The sequence below is a fragment of the Falco rusticolus genome, chromosome 2 (genome assembly GCF_015220075.1).
Source record: "Falco rusticolus isolate bFalRus1 chromosome 2, bFalRus1.pri, whole genome shotgun sequence".
Classification (NCBI taxonomy): Eukaryota; Metazoa; Chordata; class Aves; order Falconiformes; family Falconidae; genus Falco; species Falco rusticolus.
The window spans coordinates 100,675,603-100,696,363 of NC_051188.1; the positions used below are offsets into that span (position 1 = coordinate 100,675,603).

At 47.0% G+C, this 20,761-nt stretch overlaps 1 protein-coding gene across 7 annotated transcripts in view; it reads left to right on the forward strand.

The window, feature by feature from the left end:
- TIAM1 (TIAM Rac1 associated GEF 1) overlaps positions 1-12,174 on the forward strand; it is a 195,181-nt gene extending 183,007 nt beyond the window's left edge. For 6 of the 7 annotated variants that reach the window (XM_037377655.1, XM_037377659.1, XM_037377660.1 and 3 more), the window contains 8 exons: positions 1,612-1,791; positions 1,913-2,031; positions 3,195-3,303; positions 4,835-4,893; positions 5,800-5,902; positions 6,647-6,734; positions 7,601-7,773; positions 9,760-12,174. In XM_037377655.1, coding sequence (XP_037233552.1) covers positions 1,612-1,791; positions 1,913-2,031; positions 3,195-3,303; positions 4,835-4,893; positions 5,800-5,902; positions 6,647-6,734; positions 7,601-7,773; positions 9,760-10,244 — 1,316 coding nt within the window. In that variant the 3' untranslated portion in view covers positions 10,245-12,174. The remainder of the gene's footprint in view (positions 1-1,611; positions 1,792-1,912; positions 2,032-3,194; positions 3,304-4,834; positions 4,894-5,799; positions 5,903-6,646; positions 6,735-7,600; positions 7,774-9,759) is intronic. The other variant, XM_037377658.1, reaches the window with a different exon arrangement.
- Positions 12,175-20,761: the final 8,587 nt, after the last annotated feature.

Genomic DNA, 20,761 nt, shown 5'->3' on the forward strand with positions numbered 1-20,761 from the left:
TTTGCGCTGTGAATCCTTGCTAGTGGCAATCCCACTGAAGCTCTGGCCAATGTGGTTGAATGCTGACAGCCACTAGGAAAAGATCAGCCTGGGAGAACATTTTATGGAAGCTGTCTAAATATTTTACTTCATTGTACTCTCTCTCTCCCCCGTCGTTTTCCTCTCACCTTCATTCCAGTTTGCCCGAGAAGTTTCTATGTGTGGATTCCTAGTAGAGCTTGGCTTGCTGAGACGGAGATAAATGAGCTGTGGTCTGGCTTCTAAATGCTCACGTACCTCCTTGCCTTGGAGTGGTGTATTTTTCCCCTGTGAAAGTGTTAATCTCTTGGAGTTAGCAGTGCTTCTTCGTGCAGTTCATTTTTGGCCAGAACGTTAAATAAACAAATGGTTCCAATTGTAGGAGCATTAAGGGAGGAGCTCTTTTTTTTCAAAGAGCATCTGGATGCCTGACAATCAGAAGTTTGGTTTTTTTTTGTTTCTTGGTTGGTTTTGTTTTGGTTTGGTTTTTTTGCTGTGCACATGTTTTTTTCATGTCTATTTGTAAACTCTTATTTACCGTGCTGCAAGGTATATTCGGTAGCTCTGGAATACATGAATGAATGATTTGCTGCTAGTCACATCCATGCTTTCTTTCAGCATCATTTTGTTAGACTTTAATGTTAAGGCCATAGATCTGGTTGTTTTGTTTTGCATGAGAAATGGTTGTACTTGAATAATGGCACAAACAAAATTTTATTCCAGTAAGAAATCTCTTAAAAAGCCTGGGAGTGTATTTGAAGTGTAATTTGGTGTCCTTACCTGAGGTACAGGTGGCCTTTGGATTTGAAACTCAAGTTGCTTTATTGAAATCAGGTGACTGTCTGCAAAAAACCCACCCAACCTTGGCAGGGGACATGGCTCTAACAAAAGCAATTGTTCTTGCACCGAGTAACTTGTATGTCTAAAAATGCCACCTTCTCTGTACTTCCCTCCCTGTACAAATCTGTGTTCTAGCAGAGGGAGCAACAGAGAAAACGCTATTTTTATAAATCCAGTAGCAGTCAGGTGAACAAGATGATAGCAATCAGATGTCCACTCTGCCTGTTCTCCCAAAATATGGTGTACTATCATAAATTTACTGCTTCCTGCCTCCTTACTAGCTCTTGATTTTTGTTGTTGTTGTTCAGTACTGCATTTTAAGGTTTAATGAGGAAACAATAACCAGATCAGGTTGCTTGATGGTAACAGGACCAGGTAACAATCACCAGTATTATAGGTGTACCTGTCAGACTAGATGGGTGAATACTGACTTCTTACAAATAACCGACTTGAGCCTTTTCGTAAAGGAAACAGTTGATTAAAGCACTTTATGGTGCTCTACAATAGTGAAATTAAAACCTGCGTGTATTGGTATGGTAGGTGGGTACCTGTTAAATCATAAATAGCATATCTGTGGCAAAGTGTGGGTAACTCAAAATCTGAAATGCATAAATCTAATACTGTGGACCCGATAAATCTGCAGTTCCTTGCAAAATGTCTCTGGATATATTGATTTACAGCTGGAAAAGTCACTTTATCAGGGTAGCTGTTATGATTTTTGATTTATCCTATCACTTCATTTTAATCTTCCAGCCAAGACAGACACTGCTTTCAAGGCATTTCTGGATGCTCAGAATCCCCGACGGCAGCACTCCTCCACGCTGGAGTCTTACCTCATCAAACCCATCCAGCGGATACTGAAATACCCTCTCCTGCTGAAGGAGCTCTTTGCTCTGACTGACGTAGACAGTGAAGAACATTACCACCTTGATGGTAAGGAGCTAACCTGCCTTGCTGTTCCCTATTTAATCACTGATCTGGAACCATCCTCCTTCCCCTCAGAGCCTTCAAAATACCTTTTGTCTCTTCCCCTGTCTCTCTGTCTTTCTTATAGTGGCCATAAAAACAATGAACAAAGTTGCCAGCCACATTAACGAAATGCAGAAAATCCATGAAGAATATGGTGCAGTGTTTGACCAACTCATAGCAGAACAAACAGGGGAGAAAAAAGAGGTAACGGATGATCAAATTTAGGAGAAAAAGGCTGTTACTTTGGTGCCTGTAGCATGAATGTTTTATCAAATATTTACCTTTCGTGCTGTGTCATTTAAGTGGATCCTGGTGCAAACAGAAAAATCCCAATCCAATTCAAAAACTGCTTTTCCATGTATGGTTCGGTGAGTGGGACCAATGTAAAGAAGTAGTGGGTTAACGCATCTTCAATATCGTGCTTCGGTCAAAATCACAAATCTGCAGTTCACTGTTCTGATGTCGATGTCTTGACTCTCCTCATTCCACATAAATAACCTCACCCCACCAGTCTGAGTGGACTGGCATGCTGAGGCAAGTCTGTGCTTAGCTCTTTAATCACTTTAAAGAGATAAAAATGCGAGGTGCGGTGTGTGAGAAACTGCTGTTTCTCTTTTAGAAAGTGTGTTGGTGTGCTTGGTATGTAAGAATGCCTTAGGCTTTGGTCTAGATGTCTCCTACGGTGCATATGCAATTGCGTGAAGACTCGGTGTGGCTCAGTCCTGGAGGAATGGGCTAACACGGCCCCTAGGCTGGGGATAGCTCTCGATTTGTCACTCGGGGAGACCGTAAGTCAAAACAAAAGATCTGGTTGCTGCAATATTAGTAGGCATCTCCCAACAGTTGTTATGAGCTCCTTTATTAGTCCATTTTCAGCAATGTGGTTTCCACAGATGCACCTTTGGGCAAAATGAAGAGCCACGGCAACTGTGGGGAGGAAGTGCTTTGACCACTTCACATGATGCGGTCTCTATAAACTTCACCCCAAATTGTGTGTGTGTGATGGGGGCTATGCTTAAGTGTTCAAACCAAATAGAAAGAAACCGACAGGGAGAAGATGGACAAAGGAGGAAAAAAATGCAAGGGAAAAATCTGGGGTTTGCCCTGACTTCCCACCAAATTAGAAGAGACGAACTCGGATTTGGACTTCCCCTAATTTATGCTAACCGTTTAAGGTTTTACTTGCATATGTTGCTAACTGTCACAGTCTGTTTGCACACACTTGCAGTCATCTGATAAAATATTCCAAAAGTTCCCTTGTTTGTTTAGGAATAAATGTCAAGCAAGTTTTCTTGAACTGAAAATTCAAGTAAGCTTTCTTGAACTAATTACACATTGTGAGTTTGGGCATGTGCTTGTGTTGGCAGGTTGCAGACCTTTCGATGGGGGACTTGCTTTTGCATAATACAGTGATATGGCTGAATCCTCCTGCTTCACTGGGGAAGTGGAAGAAGGAACCTGAACTGGCAGCATTTGGTTTGTATCTGAGTAATTTTATTTCAGATGCCTAAAAGACTGTCAGCTATGCCTTGGCAAATATTTGTTGAAGGTAGTTGAGCACTGGCTCTGGTTTGCTGAAACTCAAAGCTTTATTTGTCTCTTTGCAATGGTCACATTCTTTTCTGTGTTCATTTAAAACTGGTGAAGAGTTTGGAGATGACTACTGTAATAGAGCAAGAGTTTCTTAAACCCATATCCAAAGCTATGAATTGAGGGCTATATAGAAAGGTATTTGTCTCTGGAAAGATATAGTTTGGTAGTCTGATTGATGCAAAGTAACTCTACTTTACATCCTGTAGAATTAATTGGCTGCTTGCAAAGGCTTTGCCTTTTTTTCTCTGTGCCTTTTGCCAGAAAGAACTTGTATACCTAAGCTTTAAGAAGTGCTTAAAAGCTAAGCCAGGACTCCCAGTGAGTTGCTTTAGAGTGGTCTGTCTCCCTCTGAGTAGTCTATCTTGGGTGGCCAAACTAGAAACTGAAACTGCTGTTGGCATAGATCTCAAGGTCTTTCCACTACATTGAAGTATGGTCCCTTGGAAAGGTACATGATAGCTTATATTGGCTAAACCACATCTCTTGTACTTTCAGAATCATATCAAGTAATGCAGAGTGTGATAAGTTTTCTTTATTTGTTCCTAAGTTTCTTCACACGCAACAGGCTTTTTCCTTGTTGTTTTCAGAAAGTGATTCTGGTTAGGGAGCCAATGATTTTTATTTTCGTTTTGCACCAAGCAGATTACAGACAGGCTCTTACAGCTTTGCTCTGGAAGAGCATATAAAAATTGACTGCTTTCCTGTCAGCTGGGAAAGCACCTGGTCATACCCTGAAGCTGAGTGGCCTCATGAAAGCTGCTAGAAATGTGTAGCAACTCTTAATTGCTCCAGAAATCTTGAAATTGGTTTCATAAAATGTCCAGAAGTAAGTGTCTGTACAATTCAGTCTGATAACAAAGGGTGCAGTTGAGGCCTGAAAGAAAGAGGTTACAAGGAAAACTGGAGTCTTGAAAAACAAATTCCAGCTCCGAGTAGATGTTATGTGGCAAAAGAGGAATGAGGCTATACCTCTGCCTGCCAGTGGTGCTCACTTTTTAATTTGGTATAAACCCCCGTCCCACCTGGTAGGGGTTCAAATTCTGTCCAAGCACAGTCTCATTGCTGACTGGCTGCATGTAGCTGGATGCTGCTCGTTTGTCTGAGATGAACCTAGCCACGGGATTTAAGTTTTCTAAATTTTTATGTAGAACTATTGCTGTTCAGATAGTTGTTCCAATAATTGGTAACTTAAACTTGTTTGAGTTTCAAGTGACTTTGAAGTAACCTGATAAAAGCTGTTGAGATTGGATTTTTGGGAAGAATATGCAAGAGGGCTGGTAGGTTTACTCCTGCCTTCCCTCCCTGACTCAGGTGAGTGTAGTCTGAGGAGTTGAAAGGTCTGTGTGCTTGGGCATAGAGGAGACCTGTTCCCAGCCTTACTGACTACGTGACTTTTGTTTCTAACTTTCTCTAGTGTTCAAAACTGCTGTGGTACTTGTATACAAGGATGGTTCCAAACAGAAGAAGAAACTAGTAAGTTGGATGGACCTTTTCGGTGATGGTGTGTGCATTTGTGGTACTTTTGCATATGTCATCCTTGTTCTCTGCTACACAGCTGAGGTTTTGGGTAGTGCCGAGTGGCCTGCTGTTCAGCCTGGGCACAGCAGTCTGCAAGTGTTCATTTAGTTTATCTTTTGCTCTCTGCTGGACCAGTCATTCATGTTGCTTGCCTCACCCGTGCTGTGAAACGGACTTGCGTGAAACAAGGTATCACCTTGAACATCTCTCTTGTGTTTGACTCTTTGGTCAGTGTATACAAGTCAAATACGGGAGCTGATGTCTGTCAACTTTCTTAGTGAAACACAATGCCTGCATTCCCGCTCTGGCTGTGGCGTGCTGCTGAGCGAGTGCTGCTAGATGTGGTATGCCTGCAGTATGTGTCAGGGGATCCTACTGGCGTTTGGGATTCAAGGTGAAAGCTAAGGTTTAACAGTAAACACCTGCCTTGCTGCAGTAGGGACCACGGTTTATAGTATTACAGAAAGCTTTTGGATTCCCACATATGGCATAAACCAAAGTATGATTTGGAAGGCTTGTATGGTTAAAGTCAGCTGGCCACAAGGTAACTTCAGAGTGAATAAGGCAAAACTAATACATGTTTTTGAGTGTATGTGCACTTGGAGGAGAGAATGCAGCACTGGTCTGGAATTACTTTTTGAAGGCATTGATAAGAGTTGATTGGCCTAATGGTTGCTTTTGTCTAGATTTTAGCAAGATCTTCTCAGGCGCTTCAGTGACACTGGTTACTAAGAGGTTGTAGTGAGAAAATAAGAATTGCAACTAGTCTCTAGCTGGATGTTCTCAGTGCAAAGCACAGGAGACTTTTGTGCCTGACTATCCCAAGGTGTCTCATTTCCTAATGGTATTTTTTTCTTCCAGGGAGGATCACATAGAGCTTCAATTTACGAAGACTGGGATCCGTTCCGCTTTCGCCACATGATACCTTTGGAAGCACTGCAGGTTCGAGCGTTGGCAAGTGCAGGTAATGTTCCCGCTGCACGAATTTGGCAGGGTTCTTAGTGTTTGGTCTGGGGGTGTTCAGTGATCAGTGTTTGCCCTTAGTACATGTGTGTGCAGTTTCTGGGGCCTGTAAAAGGAACCCACAACCTTAACATCCGTAACAGCCCTGAAGAGAGATGAACGGGCAGAAGCTCCAGTGGTGTACCTCCAGCTTGTCAGTGCTCTTCTGAAGCTGGGCAGGGTTTTGGAAAAACAGGGCAAAGTTGTTGCCGACTCTGGTTCACTCTGTTCCTCTTCTGGAGACTAGAAAGCGATCTTGCAGCTGTGAGACAACAGAGCTAGTGAATTTTTGTTCTTGTCGACGGGTTCATACTAATAAAACTTTCAAAATTTTAAACAGTTTGCTCCCTTTCTAATGCATAAGTAAAAGTGGAAAGAAAATAAGAGGTAGCTGTAAAATGCGACAGTACTCTGTGGAATACCTGAAAAGCTGGATTGGGGTTGTTTGGGGTTTTTTTTTCATATTTTTATGAGACTGAATGAAGTGAATATAAAGTACCACTAGATTTTGGCAAACTTAAGGGTGTTGTTTCGTTAGTCACTTGCCCACTGCTGCCTTTCAGCCATGAGCTAATATTGTTTGCAGCGTGTTATCTGTTGTCCTGGATGGTCTTAAACCCTTTATTCAGGATTATGGAATAAATACTCTAATTGAGGTTAAACATGAGAAACTGTTGAATGATGTTCTGCTTGCTTTTCACTTTAGATGCAGAGGCCAATTCTGTATGTGAGATTGTCCATGTTAAATCTGAGTCTGAAGGCAGGCCAGAAAGAACCTTTCACCTTTGCTGTAGGTAAGTGCTTTTCTATATTTTCAATAGCAGCTGCATCACGGGATCCCACCTTGCCTGTGTCTTCCCTTGAAGGCAATCTGGAAATAGCCAGTAGGGGAAGTGGGGAGAGGTGTGGAAACCTTACTTCTGGCAGGCAGAATTTTGTCAAATGTATTAAAATAAAAGCATATATTTGATCAGCTTGCACCTTTATGGAGATACCCTTATTACAGTTTTCCTTTCACAAATTTACGTTCAGTTAAACTCTGGCATTGGATCTTTATGCCAGGTAGTTGCTACTGTGGTATGTTCAGTTGGTACCTGTCATGTGAAGTTCCAACCTCTGCTCTTAATACGTTGCCTTTTCTTTAAGTAAACCTTGTCCGTGTTCATCGTGGTGGTTGCCCTGACGTGTTTCAGAGTTCAAATAAGAATTTGGTACACAAGTTCACCAGAGCCCAACACAGCTGATGCCAAGCCAATTCCTACTACTAGGTAGCAGAGAGTTGCAGGACTTCTGCTTGGTGTGTGTTTACAGGAGACAAACTTAAGATTTAATTAGCCACCATAGGTCAGCTTGATGTGTATCAGACAAAGCAGAGTGTGTGACTGGTATTGGATGAAAAGGAAGCCTCAAGAGGGGTGAATGACTAAATTTTTTGTGAATGAACAGTGCATCTGTTTCCTTGGATGTCCATTGCAAGGACTATAGGTTTAGCTTTGCTTTGAAAATACGTTACTAAATTGAGTCTTCTCTGGTGGCGGTTCATGCCAGTCAGTTTGCAGTCTTAAATTACAGAACCAGTCGTTATTTATCTCATTCACAGCGAGCTTTTAGCAGTTCCCAAGGGATAATGCTGCCTTTTCTCTTCTCGCCTGTTTTTCAGTTCACCAGAACACAGGAAGGACTTTCTGAAAGCAGTGCACTCGATTCTGCGGGATAAACACAGAAGACAGCTTCTTAAAACCGAAAGTTTGCCCTCATCCCAGCAATATGTTCCTTTTGGTGGAAAAAGATTGTGTGCTCTAAAAGGTGCAAGGCCAGCCATGAACAGGGCAGGTACTGTAGGGCTACAGACTTTCAAGATCCCAGTAACCCCAGCACCATTGTAGGACATGTGGTGGTGTCTGTTACTTGTATATTAGGATTAGCATTCTCTCCTGTGTATGTAAAAACTGCTGGTTTTCCATGCTTCACCTCCTTGAGAGCCTTAAATTGCCTCTATTTACCTTGCTTTGCACTCAAGGCTCAGCTTCAGAGCAGTCCTTCTGGCATGGAAGGAAGAAATGGGATTCCTGTCAATACTGATGGGCTGTGCACTTTAATCTGGAAATGGGTTTAAGCTGAACAAAGCAGAAGCCCACTGCATACTTCTTAAAAGCATGTACAGAATTTTGAGCTAACCCTAGCACTTTTAAACTAAAATGCACAAGAAAAATCAGCTCCCCTAAGTGAGTGGCTTGGTTTGAAGAGATAGCTTGGTGTGTCCTCCATTTTAGACTTTTCAGCTCTATTGCTAAAGGGCACGTGCTTCTGCTTCTCCCATTTTGAGAAGCATGCACTTGATGCTATTATTTTTGTAATGGCCTGTCCTAAACCATGGATTTTCCTTTTCAGTTGACTTCAGGCAAAAGCAATGAGGAAATCCCAGGGAAAAGCAGGGTTTCATTTTCAGAACACTAGATGATGAAGGGAAGAAACATGCTTCCAACTGAAAAGTACATGGCACCGCTGCGTGTTTTGATCTGGTCTGGTGGTTGGTTTTTTTGGTGGTTTGTTGTTTTTTTTTTTTGTTCTGCTCATTAGATCCAGCACTGTAGACAGCCAGGCTTTCTGTTCCTCTTCTGTAATGGGCAGGCCAGACCAGTAACATTCGCAGCATGGCTTCTCACTCGGGGTGTTGCTAGCCATCTGCCTCAGAGACACTTAAAATCATAAGGAAGAAGAGTCAAAGGAGGGCCAAAATGCAGCTGTTTTACTACAGTGCTTCTTCAGTCAGCCTGTGGGGCTGATCTGCTGTAGATGCCAAACCTTTCAGTTTGGCTCGTTGGTGCATTTGCATGATGAATTCTGCAGAGATGAGAATCTCCTAGAGTCCAGACCTCTCACTACGGTTAAAATCTGCAACTGCTGAGCTGTTGTAGTTAGTGCGTGTTTTAGGGCTCAGGGATATTAAAATGTAACCCCAGCCCCAAGCCAGAGTTTAATAAATACATACTGAAAGTGCTAAGGTGCTGTTCAGTGGAGGGGGACAAACTGTAACCTCGGAGTTCACCTGCTTGCCATGGAGCTACGTGTGTGTGCACGTAAAGTGCTGGAATGCCTGCAGGTCCTTCAGCTGCAGGATTCATCCCCTGCTTTGCCTCACAAGCCTCTTATGAAGATGTTCCAACACAGAAGATGTGAATTTGCTAATTGGGCCAGTTGCAAAAGCTAGTAGACCAGCTGATGCTGAGTAAGGAACTTCTGAAAGCTTTTTGGGTTTTGGGGTTGTTTCCTCTCCCGCCCGCCAGTAGGGAGGGAGCTGGGGAGGGAGTGGCAGAGTCTGGACAGGGATCTTACTTCCCTGTAAATAATGCAACAATTGCAGCGTTTTCAGCACCAAGGTAGCTACCGGGAAACCTAGCGTTGCTCTTACCTGAGACAAAGCGATTTCCTGTACCGAGGCGTGAGCCTAAGCCTAGTTGGTTTTCACGGTGTGCTGACAGCAGGGCACTGCGTGTGAGAAGCTGAGCTGAACAGATGCGCTTTGTGCTGGCTGGCTGCCTGCCTGCCGCTTAGGAGGAACAGTAATTGAGGGCCATTATCCCAACTGTGGATCTGAGTAGCAGAAACTCCTTTTTCAGCTGGAGAGAGACCTGTGCTGAGGAGCTGAGTGAAGTGTGACTTGCCCACAGGGAGGATGCCGAATGACTAGGTCATTCGTGGGAGTCTGCCTGCTTTGTGCCTAGCGGTGTTAAATAAAGGGCCCCTGGAAGACTAACTTTTTAAAGAGAGTTGTACCATGTGTAAAAAGCCTGTGGGGTTTTATCTTTGTGTGTGCAGTGTCAGCCCCAAGCAAGTCTCTTGGGAGGAGGAGGCGGCGGCTGGCCCGAAACAGGTTTACCATTGACTCAGATGCCGTCTACACGAGCAGCCCCGAAAAAGAGCCCCAGCAGCCCACGCACAGTGGGGACACTGACCGCTGGGTAGAGGAACAGTTTGACCTTGCTCAGTATGAGGAGCAGGAGGACATCAAGGAAACGGACATCCTCAGCGATGACGATGAGTACTGCGAGGCCATGAGAGGTGCTGTGGCTGACCGAGACCTTCGGGAGCGGCTGCAGGCAGCCTCCATCACGAGCAGCCAGCCGTGCCAGGGAGACCGCCCGCACCCACCCGTGGACACGCACGCCTCCAGGATGACCCAGCTGAAGAAGCAGGCAGCCTTGTCTGGCATCAACGGCGACATGGAGGGCCACAGCGAGGAGGTCATCTGGGTTAGGCGTGAAGACTTTGTCCCCAGCAGGAAACTGAACACAGAGCTCTAAACCGGTCCCCTTCCCTGCCTGGATGCGTAGGTCTCCCCGTCCCACCCTACATCCCTCCCTCCTGCCCCCGCACACCGCGGAGAGCTGATCCCGATAGATTGCACACTTGCACACACCATTTCGGCAGCTGAATTGGTCCGAAGCCATGTGGCCACACTTTAGGCAACTGTAAAATGTTCAAAACCTGGAACAGAATAAGCTTGAGGTCCTGTCTTATGTTACCAAGGGCTTTCACACTATTTTATTTATTCTGAAATAATCAGGGGCTGAAATTAAGTATGGGGAGAATATCATCACTGGAAAACAAATTACTCTGGATGTCTTAACCTACGTGCAGTGAACTAGCTTGAACAATAGCACAACGAACAGAGGGGTTTATAGCCGTAAAACGTCAGTCGTAGGTTCATCTCCTTATTGAGGAAACTGCCTTTTTAACGTGTACAGTTGCAGTATTCTTATTACTTTTCCCTCTTTAAATGTAAGAGAAAATACATGTATTTTAGGAATGTGTGAGGAAAGGTTTGGGATTTATGTTGTGTTAAGTCCTCTTGGTCTGTGGCTGGTCTAATTTAATGTCAATGTTGGAAGCTCTAGTTTTACATAATATTGTAAAGATGCCAAACTCTCTTAAAAGAGATCCAAATTTAACACTTGAAGAACTATTTTTTTGTATTTTACCTGAGATGCAGGGGCACAAAGGGATAAGAGTTTTACAGCATTAGTGTAGCTCCACGTCTAGAATACGAGGCTAGCTTTTTGCAGAGGGTTAGGAATGCTGATTTTATATTAAAGTATAAACTGGAAACCCTTATTTAGGTATAACTTTCTTCAGGAAAAGGATTATTGTATATGTTTGAGACTGGAGTTTAGTTAGATAATAAAAAGAATAAAATGAAATGACATGACTGAATTGTAGCGGACCAAACTGATCCATGGTGTAACCTTGCTGGAGCCAGTGTAGCAACATCACAGATCTGTCTGGTCCACTTTGTCTGGCAGAGTTTGGGCTTAGGGGACAGGGAATTCATGGCCAAAAAACTGACCTCATCCACTCTCCTACTGTGGGTGAAACTAGTGTGTTTTAGTTCCTTTATAAAAGTTTTTCCACTGCAATAGAGTATGAACAAGTTCTACACAAGCAAACCTCTAACATTCTAAATCTTTTATTTAAACATCTAAAACAGGGTAAAACGTGACTAAAATCTTGTGGTTTTTAAGTAGACTTCCAAATACAAAATACAAAATAGCACTTTTTTTTAAGATTTATATAACTTTTCCCATTTCAGTTTCACCTATAGGAAAAAAGGAAGACTATATGAATTTTTTTTTTGTTGGTATCTATTGATGTTTGACACATTAGTAGGTGCTTTGAAAACCTAAAATTTTATAATAGCTTTAGGATTATATTTTATAAAATCCACTCTGACTATATTTTAAAACATAACAAAAATTATTCCCCTAAAAAATCCATCACTGTCTTCGTGTCCCAGCTAGCATTCTCCCCTTGCCCCCCCGCCCCTTTCTGGTTTCTGGTGCACTATACTTGATCTTACGAAAGCTTTCTCTATTAACTTTTTGCTATCTTCTGATTTCTTTTCGTAAAAGCTTTAGAAAGGTTTCTATACCCTTTGTATTGTCACATCATTGTTTTATATCATCTACCCGTCAGTTGTGTCCCAGCGTATTAGAGAAGCGGAGGTTTTAGCTGTCCTGTGCTGTACCCAGCGGAATACAGTCAGCGCTGAAATACTGGAAGGCTGGTACTGGGAAGGTACCGTTGTTCTTGTACATAACGTCATGACATGTCTATGTCAAAGGTTCTTATATATTTCTTTTATAAGCTGAAAGAAGGTCTATTTTTATGTTTTTAGTTCTATGAATGGAACGTTGTAAATGCCTGTCAGAAATAAAATACTGCAAAAAAAAAAAAATACAAGAGAGTGGTATGTGTGCGCTCCAAGACAGGTGCCTCTCTCGGAGGGAAGCAAGGAAGCAAGTCCTACAGCAGATGAAGCTGTTGGGATCACTTCTCCTGGCTTTACTATGAAGGAGATTCCTTACAGATTATTAAAGTTTCCACGCTTAGCAGTGTGTGTGCCCCGTGTCATGTGCAGATGCTCCCCTAGAACGGGTTCAGGCTGTCTTGACTCTAGCTTTTTGGTGGAGTCTGAGCACTGGGCTGAGCTTCAGCCTGTCCCACATGAAATGCTGAGCAGGCTTGTTGACCTCCCTTCTCTCCTACTGAAACCTCATGTTTATTTATCGCCTCAGTGGAAGGTTGAAGCCTGGAGTCTTGCCTGTTAGAGGGTGGAAAATGAGCAGACAGGAGATCAAACGCTAGCTGCTAGTATTTGCCCACAGTGTGCCTATTTGACAGGCCCCTTGGCGCAAAATGAAGCTGCCCGTAGTAGCATCGCTAACTTTAAAACGGCACAGTCGTCTGTAACTAGCAACGCTGTTCTCCAAATCCATGAAACTGCATCAACCTCTGCTGAAAAATGAGTGTGCGCAGGCTTGCTTGCGTGCTCAGCAGAGAACAAATGGGAACAAGTATGAAATCCTGTTTGAAATGCCACGGCCTTTCTTTGGATGGGTTCATGTGTTCATTTCCACAGTTCAGTTTTTACTAGGTACTGCAGTGTTTCCAGCAACTGACTCCAACTTTCAGACTGTATACGGAGCTGCTTAAAGAGCTTGTCCTACTGCAATAACATCATGCCTTGCATTAAAAATTCTTATTATGAAGCTCATTTATCACGTATCTAGCCTTACACAGAAGGTGTGATAGGTGGAAAGTGTAATGCTACGGAGTAGTTCTTGTATTCTCACCTGCCAGTCTCTGTAGCTCAGGAAGGAGCCCTCGGGCAAGGCTCAGCTCATATTTTGCAGAAGTGAGAGTTGCCGTTTTCCTTATTGCATCCATAACTAGTCACGCCTGTTTCTTTTTTTTACACTGGCCACAAGGAACCTTAGTTGTGTATTTTAAAAAGAGGAAAAAAGTCGTAAATTTCAGAAGAATTCCAGTTACACTGGAAGAGCTCTCCAGACTTGCCATGGCCACTTGTTTGGCCTAAATCCCCTCCCTTTTGGGGGGCTGAATTTTGTTCCAGATGTCAGGAGCGTACTGTGGGTTGGTGTTTTGTGCAGCCTGGGCCCAAGCTTGCCTGGCCTGTGGGTGCGACCCAGACTCCCACCACTCTTCTTTAGGGAACTAGGACTACTGATGTGCAGGCAATTGGGTTATGCATGTGGATTCTGGCAGATTGTCCCTAAAAGGTGGGCTGGTGGACTTTAGGGGACTGTTTTTTTAGAAGACAAATTGTAATTGCCAGAGCTGTGAGAAGAGCCTCACACGGCCCCTTGGTCTTGCCTGCAGCAGACGAACAGCGGTTGTTCTGTGGGGAGAGCACAGGCATCCTGGAGCACTGAGGTTTGGGAAGTGCTTTTCTTACCTCTGGTTTTATCAGTCAGTTGTTTTTTGTTGTCTTCCCTAGCAGACTTGCTTTCCTTGCACTGGCTTCAGGAAAACACAGGAAATGTTAATTTCTGAGGCTATTGTCTCTGCAAATAACATGTCAAGAATGTGACCCCACTCCCTGCGTGGAGCTATTTTAAATGTGGCCAGATAACTGTGGAAACAGCAAACAGTGCTTCCCGCAGCTGATGTTCCTGCTCCTGGTGTCTTCGTCATCTTGCTTTCCTTCCCTTTTAATTTTATTCTCAGTGGTTGCTGAGGTACTTGTGCTGAACACTAGACTTCTCTTTTTTTAATCCTTTCAATTACAAGACCTGTCATGCATGGTGATTGAAGACTGTCAACATGTCAGAATTACTGAAAGAATCCAACCCAGCGTTTTGGAAGTTTGCTGCAGCTCTGCTTTATTCTGGAGGGAAATGAGGGGAAAGAAAATCTTTGAAAAATTGCTTCCTCTGTTTCTCTTTTCCTTTGGCCATATCCTGTTAATAATACATAGTACCTCTGTATTGTACAGGGGCATGAGCTTGAGCAGGTTTTTGCAATAATGAAATCTTATAACAGCCTTAGGGCCTGGGTAAATTGTTCCAGTTTTAAGCTTGACAAATGAAGGCAGGTGGAGAAGTCCACACAAGGTCATGCAGCGAGCCTATAGTACCGGTGAAAGGCTTACAGAAGGCAGTTTAGCCATTAGTCTGGACCATGTTTCATTTTCACTAATGTAAAAAAGTAATTAGCTGTTGTAAGGAACCCTTTCTTGTGGCAGAGCAATAAAGCGATCAGGAAAGGCGCACAGACTGCCTGGGCAGCAGGGATTTGTTTGTCCCTTACATACAGCTGTGGTATGGAGTTTGCTTTCTCCTTTCAATTCTTTTTCCAATCAATTTAATAAGGGGGGAGGGATGATGATGAGTCAGGGAATAGTTGTAACCAATGAAGTATTTTCCATGTGACCTTCAAAATAAAGTCACGGTTTCTGTGGCTGTGCCCCTCCATGCACTGATGTTCCAGGTGATGCTGACTGCACACAGCCTCAGGGGATGCCTCTGTGCGCCTGGGAGGAGAACGGCTTGTGCAGGCTCCATCCTTGGGGTGTTTCAGGAACCATGTGGAGAAAGCCCTGAGCAGCCTGGTCTGATCCTGGAGCTGGCCCTGCTTGGGGCAGGAGGTTGGACTGGAGACCCTACTGAGAGGCATCATCCTGTGATGCTGTGACTCTTCCTCTGCACCCCTCCATACCCGGTCACACAGGATAAGTTTCAGTTTGTTTGTTGGGGGGTTTTTTCCAGTCAGGAACAGACTGCAAAATGTATCTTGAATTTTGTGACAAAAGATGAAAATAATTGCAGTGACACCAAATAGACAAACACCCAGGAGATAAAGCTTGGTGACAATCTTCCATAGGAAATGGTAGGAGCACAGATTTACTGTGGGGGTGGGACAGTTGAAGAGGCCGTAAGTCACCTTCTCCTGATTCTCTCACCCACAATGAGAAGTGTTTGGTGCAGATGTAGATACACTTCATTCAGAAGATCCCAAGGTGAATTCAGCTGCCCTCACATGGTCAGCAGTAACGTTTCCTTCAGATGCCTGAGGGGGTCCCAGACATCCATCTGGTGGGGGTGCAGGAGGACACAGGTGCTCCAGGTGAGCTATGCTGTTATGGAAGAGCAGCTGGTGTATATGGTGGGTAATCCTGGGGCAGCTTAGATGCCAGTAAAGGCAACTGAATTACATATTGTGGTTTAGTAGCTCTCCAGTGACTTTGGCTTCAGGAGGCTGTTGTGGTGGGTTGACCCTGGCTGAATGCCAGGTGCCCACCAAAGCCACTCTGTCACTCACCTCCTCAACCAGACAGGAGAGAGAAAATACAATGAAAGGCCCATGGGTCAAGATAGGGACAGGGAGATCACCCAGCAATTACTGTCACAGGCAAAACACACTCAACTTGGGGAAAATTAGTTTAATTTACTAGCATTCAAATTACAAAAACACCTTCTGCCCCCCCCCCCCCCCCCCCTTCTTCCCAGGTTTAACTTGATTCCCGATTTCTCTACCTCCTCCCCCCAGGCGGTGCAGGGGGCTGGGGAATGGGGGTTTCAACCAGTTCATCACAGGTTGTCTCTGCCACTCCTTCCTCCTCATGCTCTTCCCCTGCTCCGGCCTGGGGTCCCTTGCACAGGGGAGTTGTCCATGACCTTCTCCAATGTGAGTCCTACCCACAGGCTGCAGTCCTTCACACACTGCTCCAGCCTGGGTCCTCCACGGGGTCACAAGTCCTGCCAGCAAACCTGCTTCAGCATGGGCTTCCTTCAGGTCACAGCCTCCTTTGGGCATCCACCTGCTCTGGCACGGGGTCCTCCATGGGCTGCAGGTGGGTATCTGCTCCACTGTGGACCTCTGTGGGCTGCAGGGGCACAGCCTGCCTCACCGTGGGCTTCACTGTGGGCTGGGGGGGAATCTGCTCTGGTGCCTGGAGCCCCTCCTGCCCCTCCTCTTTCGCTGACCTGGGGGGCTGCAGGGCTGTTGCTCTCACAAGGTCTCGTCTCTGTCGCTGGTGCAGATCCCCCCCCACCTTCTTAATACACTATCCCACAGGCACTACAACTGTTGCTGACAGGCTCAACCTTGGCCAGCGGCAGGTACGTCTTGGAGCCGGCTGGCATTGGGCTGGCATTGGCTCCATTGGACATGGGGGAAGCTTCTGGCATCTTCTCACTGAAGCCAGCTCTGTAGCCCCAGCACTACCAAAACCTTGCCATGCAAACCCACTACAGCTGTCTGGTGTGCCCTTGAATCCAGGTAAGCTTTTTGCACCTAGACATGCTTTGGCAAGAAATCTCAGAGGTCTGGTACCCAGACAGGGTTGTACCACCTTCTTCTACTCATTCTGAACTTTGATCCTACTAGTTGCATTTGACACCTGGTGATTTTTTTACATTGGAGGAACTGTGAAAAGTCAATCTCTACTTCCTTTCTGCACTTCACCCATGACTTTAGAAACCTCTATCATATTCCTCATAGCCAGCTTTTCTTCCAGACTGAGCCCTTTCATCTACTCAAAGAGACATTAATCCAGCTCATTGATGCCACAAACTTTTTTTCCATCCTCAAAAGATAATAAAAAGTATGAAGGTATGACAGTGAAAGAAAGTAGAAATTACACATATTGAATATGTTGCCAACAAGCTTCACAGGGATTGCTAAAGCTGTTAAATTTTGCAGAGCCCCGTGTCTCTCTAGGGGATGACAATAAAAGGCACAGAAAGGAAACAGCAGGAAAAGGGTGTATGGTATATGCAGCAGTTCCTGCAGCAGTGGCATCTCTTGCAGCAAGTTGATGTTTGCTACTAAAAGTAGGATCATTTTCAGCTTGTCATACTACCAGGCTAATCCAAAACCTTCGGGAAGCCACTGAAGTAGTGAAATGAAGAAAGAGAGTTAGAGCATCAAGCAGAAAGCAGCACACAACTAGAAGTGTGTGCACACAAGTGGTGACAAGTGCCTTATGTCAGCTTGCTGCACCAGCTCTGAAATCCTTCCCGCTGCTTTGGCTTAACAACCCTGTGCTACCACGAGCCAACATTCTCTGTGTGAAATGGAGGAAGATGGAGGGAAACTTCCTCCTGCAATTCCGTGCACGGTTTGGAGCAGTGAACACCGTTGCCATTTTTGAGTGCTAGGACAGGCTCCAGTAGCTTGTGTGCTAGAAAGGAGTGCCAGATCCCTATGTCACATCTATGCGATTAGCTGATGACCTGTATGCAATGACACATTGTTACAACAGCCAAGAAATCTGCTCTTGGGGAAAAATTGTTTGAAATGAAATAAGTAACCTGAGGAAATAAGAAATAATTAGAAATAGCATATTGGAAAAAAGAGGGAGCAAGAGGGCCTGAAATTAATTAATGTTGCAGGAATCGGATCAAAGCCAGAAACTGAGATTCATAAAGCTGCAGAGGAGTGTGGATAGAATATCAAGTGTGTGCTACACTGTCTATGAAAGGAGAGCAGGCTCCGAATCAACACTGGAGGTGCTTGGAGTGTGGCAAGGAAAAAGTCAAGCACTTCTCCATGCCCAAGGGCCAACACGCAGCTCTGTGTTTTTTTAAAAAGTGCTGGACAAGCCTTTGCACTCGCTGTACCTGCAAGAATTGCTCTCGGTGCCGCCTCCCGCCGGATGCTCGCCTGCCTCTGGGCTGCCCCAGGTTAATTCACAGGGCAGCACACGACGAGGGGAACATTTTGCCCGTGGCAGTGGGGGGACTAAGGCAGCTCCACAGCACAGCGCAGGCTGTTCTGGATCAGCCCTCGCCAGCGCCAGAGAGCCGCTCTGGTGCTACGTTTTAAATCTCACAGCACACCCCTAGGTCCAGCAGCTTTCCTTCCAATCCCTGCAGAAAACACCCGCCGCTTTGTAGGGGCGTTGGGTCGGTCCGGCACCACTCGTTGCTCCTCGGGATTTTCTCCAGGGAAACTCAGGGAGCCTCGGCGCTCTCCGGCTGCTGCACGGGCCAGCCACGCTGAGGGCTTCGTCCTGCTCAGCCGAGGCCACAGGCCACGGAGCACCCCGGCCTGCTCCGCCAGCGCGGTGGCCCAGCTCAGCCCCCCCTCCCCCCCATGGCAGCCCCCCCCCAACACGGTGGCCTTGCGCAGCCCCTGCCCCGCCGTGGTGGACCAGCTCAGCCCCCCCCATGGTGGCCCAGCGCATCCCCCGCCGTGGTGGCCCAGCTCAGCTCCCCCCGTGGCGGCCCAGCGCATCCCCCGCCACGACCACGGTGGGTACCAGCTTGCGAGCGGCCGCGCTGGGCGGCCGTGGCTGGGCAGGGGCCCGCTTACCCGGGCGGCTCGGTGCCCGTTGGGCCTGGCGACCGCGCTGCCAGCCTTGCGGGTCGCCGGGGGTCAGGGCTGGCCGTCAGGCTGGCACCCAGCGCCACCACCGGCGTGGGGCCGGAGCCCCAGCCCAGCCCCGCGCCCTGCGCTCCGGGCGGCGCTGCCTCGCTGCGGCGGGGCTGCCCCTGCAGGCGGCCGCGGCACCAGCCCGCCCGGCGCTGCCCCGGGGCAAGGCTGCGCTCCGCTGCCAACCCGCCGGGCTGCCCTGGGGACGGGGCGGCGGCCGCGCAGAGGCACAAACCGGCACCGGGCCCGGCGGCTTCCCCGTGGGGCAGCGGGGGGCGGCGGGCAGCGGGGTCACCGGCGCTGGGCGCGGGGCGCTGCACACGCGGGGGCGGGGCCGGGGCCGCCTTTACCGCGCGCGGCCAGCAGGGGTCGCTCTTCTCCTGCAAATGCCGCGGCGCGCACTTCCCCGCGCGCCCTAGGGAGGCGGGGGGTGGACGGGGACGCACGGGCAGAGGGACAGGGGGACACGCAGCAGGCTCGGACAGGGGGACACGCAGCAGGCTCGGACAGGGGGACACGCAGCAGGCTCGGGGCAGGGCGCCGTCCCCCCGGCTGGCCTTACACGCGGCACCGGCCTGGCGCAGGGCGCGGGTTGGGCTTGCGTCATTCCGTCAAGGGCAAGTAATTTGCAGGGGCAGGTTCAGATTCACTGTGCTCAGCGGAGATTAAGCCCCTTTAATTAACTCCCCGAGAGGAATTAGAGGGTTCGGTGTCCGTGCGGTTGTTGAAGCACGGGGGACGCTGGGGCTGCTGCTGCCCGTCAGCGGGTGCCTGCGTGCCCCCGCGCCCGGGGGATGGCATCCCTCGGTCCTCACCATTTTGCATCAGGTCTCAGAGGGACCGAAGGATCCCATCAAGGATGTGTAAAGGAGGGATGGGACAGGGATAACACCTCCTAACAGGCAAAAGTGTCAGAGAGGGCCAGCGGCTCAGCACCGTCACGAGGCCTGGGTCAGGGCTTTGGGCGATAGGCAAATACCGTGGAAAAGAGGGAAGAGATTTTGTACCTGCACATCGTGCATGTGACACACGCGTCTCACCCTCCCGCTGCTTCTGCAGGGTCTGCAGGGCGGCGTGGGCGCCAGCAGCCACTTGCCAAGACCCAGTACAGGTCTGTGCCCGGGCAGGTCGGGCCAGAGCCTGGCACAGCTGGAGTTTGCTCTGAGAAGTGCAGCGCGGTGCTTAAAAATGACGAGTGAGAGTTTTGGGGGAAAAACCACCCTACTGTTGGAGAAGGCAGAGGAATGTGGAAGCAAGCTTTGGTAGAAATGTGGTCCAGAAAAATCTCCATCCTCACCCACAAGTTCTTAATACAGTGCTAAAAAAGGCCCTTTAGATCTCCAGTGAGGAACTGAAACACTCAATCAGAGGAAGAGTATCAGCTTTCCTCGAGGTCACTGCAACAGCAGGCTGTGAGTTGAATTATACACTGGAATACTCCAGGAAAAGGAGACAAAGACAGCAAAAAAGCCCATAACTTAAAAGGATAAGAAAATCCAATCCCCTGCCCCCTCAAAACCTCACGAAGCATGAGAATATGAGTGACAGGTAATAAAATTATTTTAAAACGACCTTTCTCTCTCTGCCTCCTGTTTAAAAAGTAACAAAAGAGCTGCTCTTAAAAGAAAAATAAAACTGAGAGTGCTGGGATAAGAATTGCACATTTGCACAGCAAATGCTTTATGAAACCAGTAGGTGAGCCTGGGAAGATTCACCCCAGCGTGGTACGGAGAAGCTGGAGCTGTGGGGCTCGGCTCTCTGCATTTCCCCAGGGAGCTGCAACAGTGGATTTCAAGCAGATGCAGGGAAAGGCCCCTAGCAGTGAGCTGCGATTGATGTGACTTCTGTAGATGGCCCAAGAAGATGTTTCAGTACGTTGGGGCCAGAGCAGGGGTTGGAAGGTCATAAACATCAGCGTGGAGACTTAAGATCAGGGTGGAGGGGCAGCGCGACAATGTCATTGGGAACTGAAGAGAGAAATGAGACCATTTCGGGAAAAAGGAAACAATGTAGTGCAATCTTACTCAGTTGTGGGATAGTTAGTACAGGGATGACTTTTTTCTGTAGGATATTTCAGCTGAATAGCTTGAACCTGCAGAGTGCTGCCTGTATCCTCAGTGAGGGCTGTGGGGCATGGCAGCAC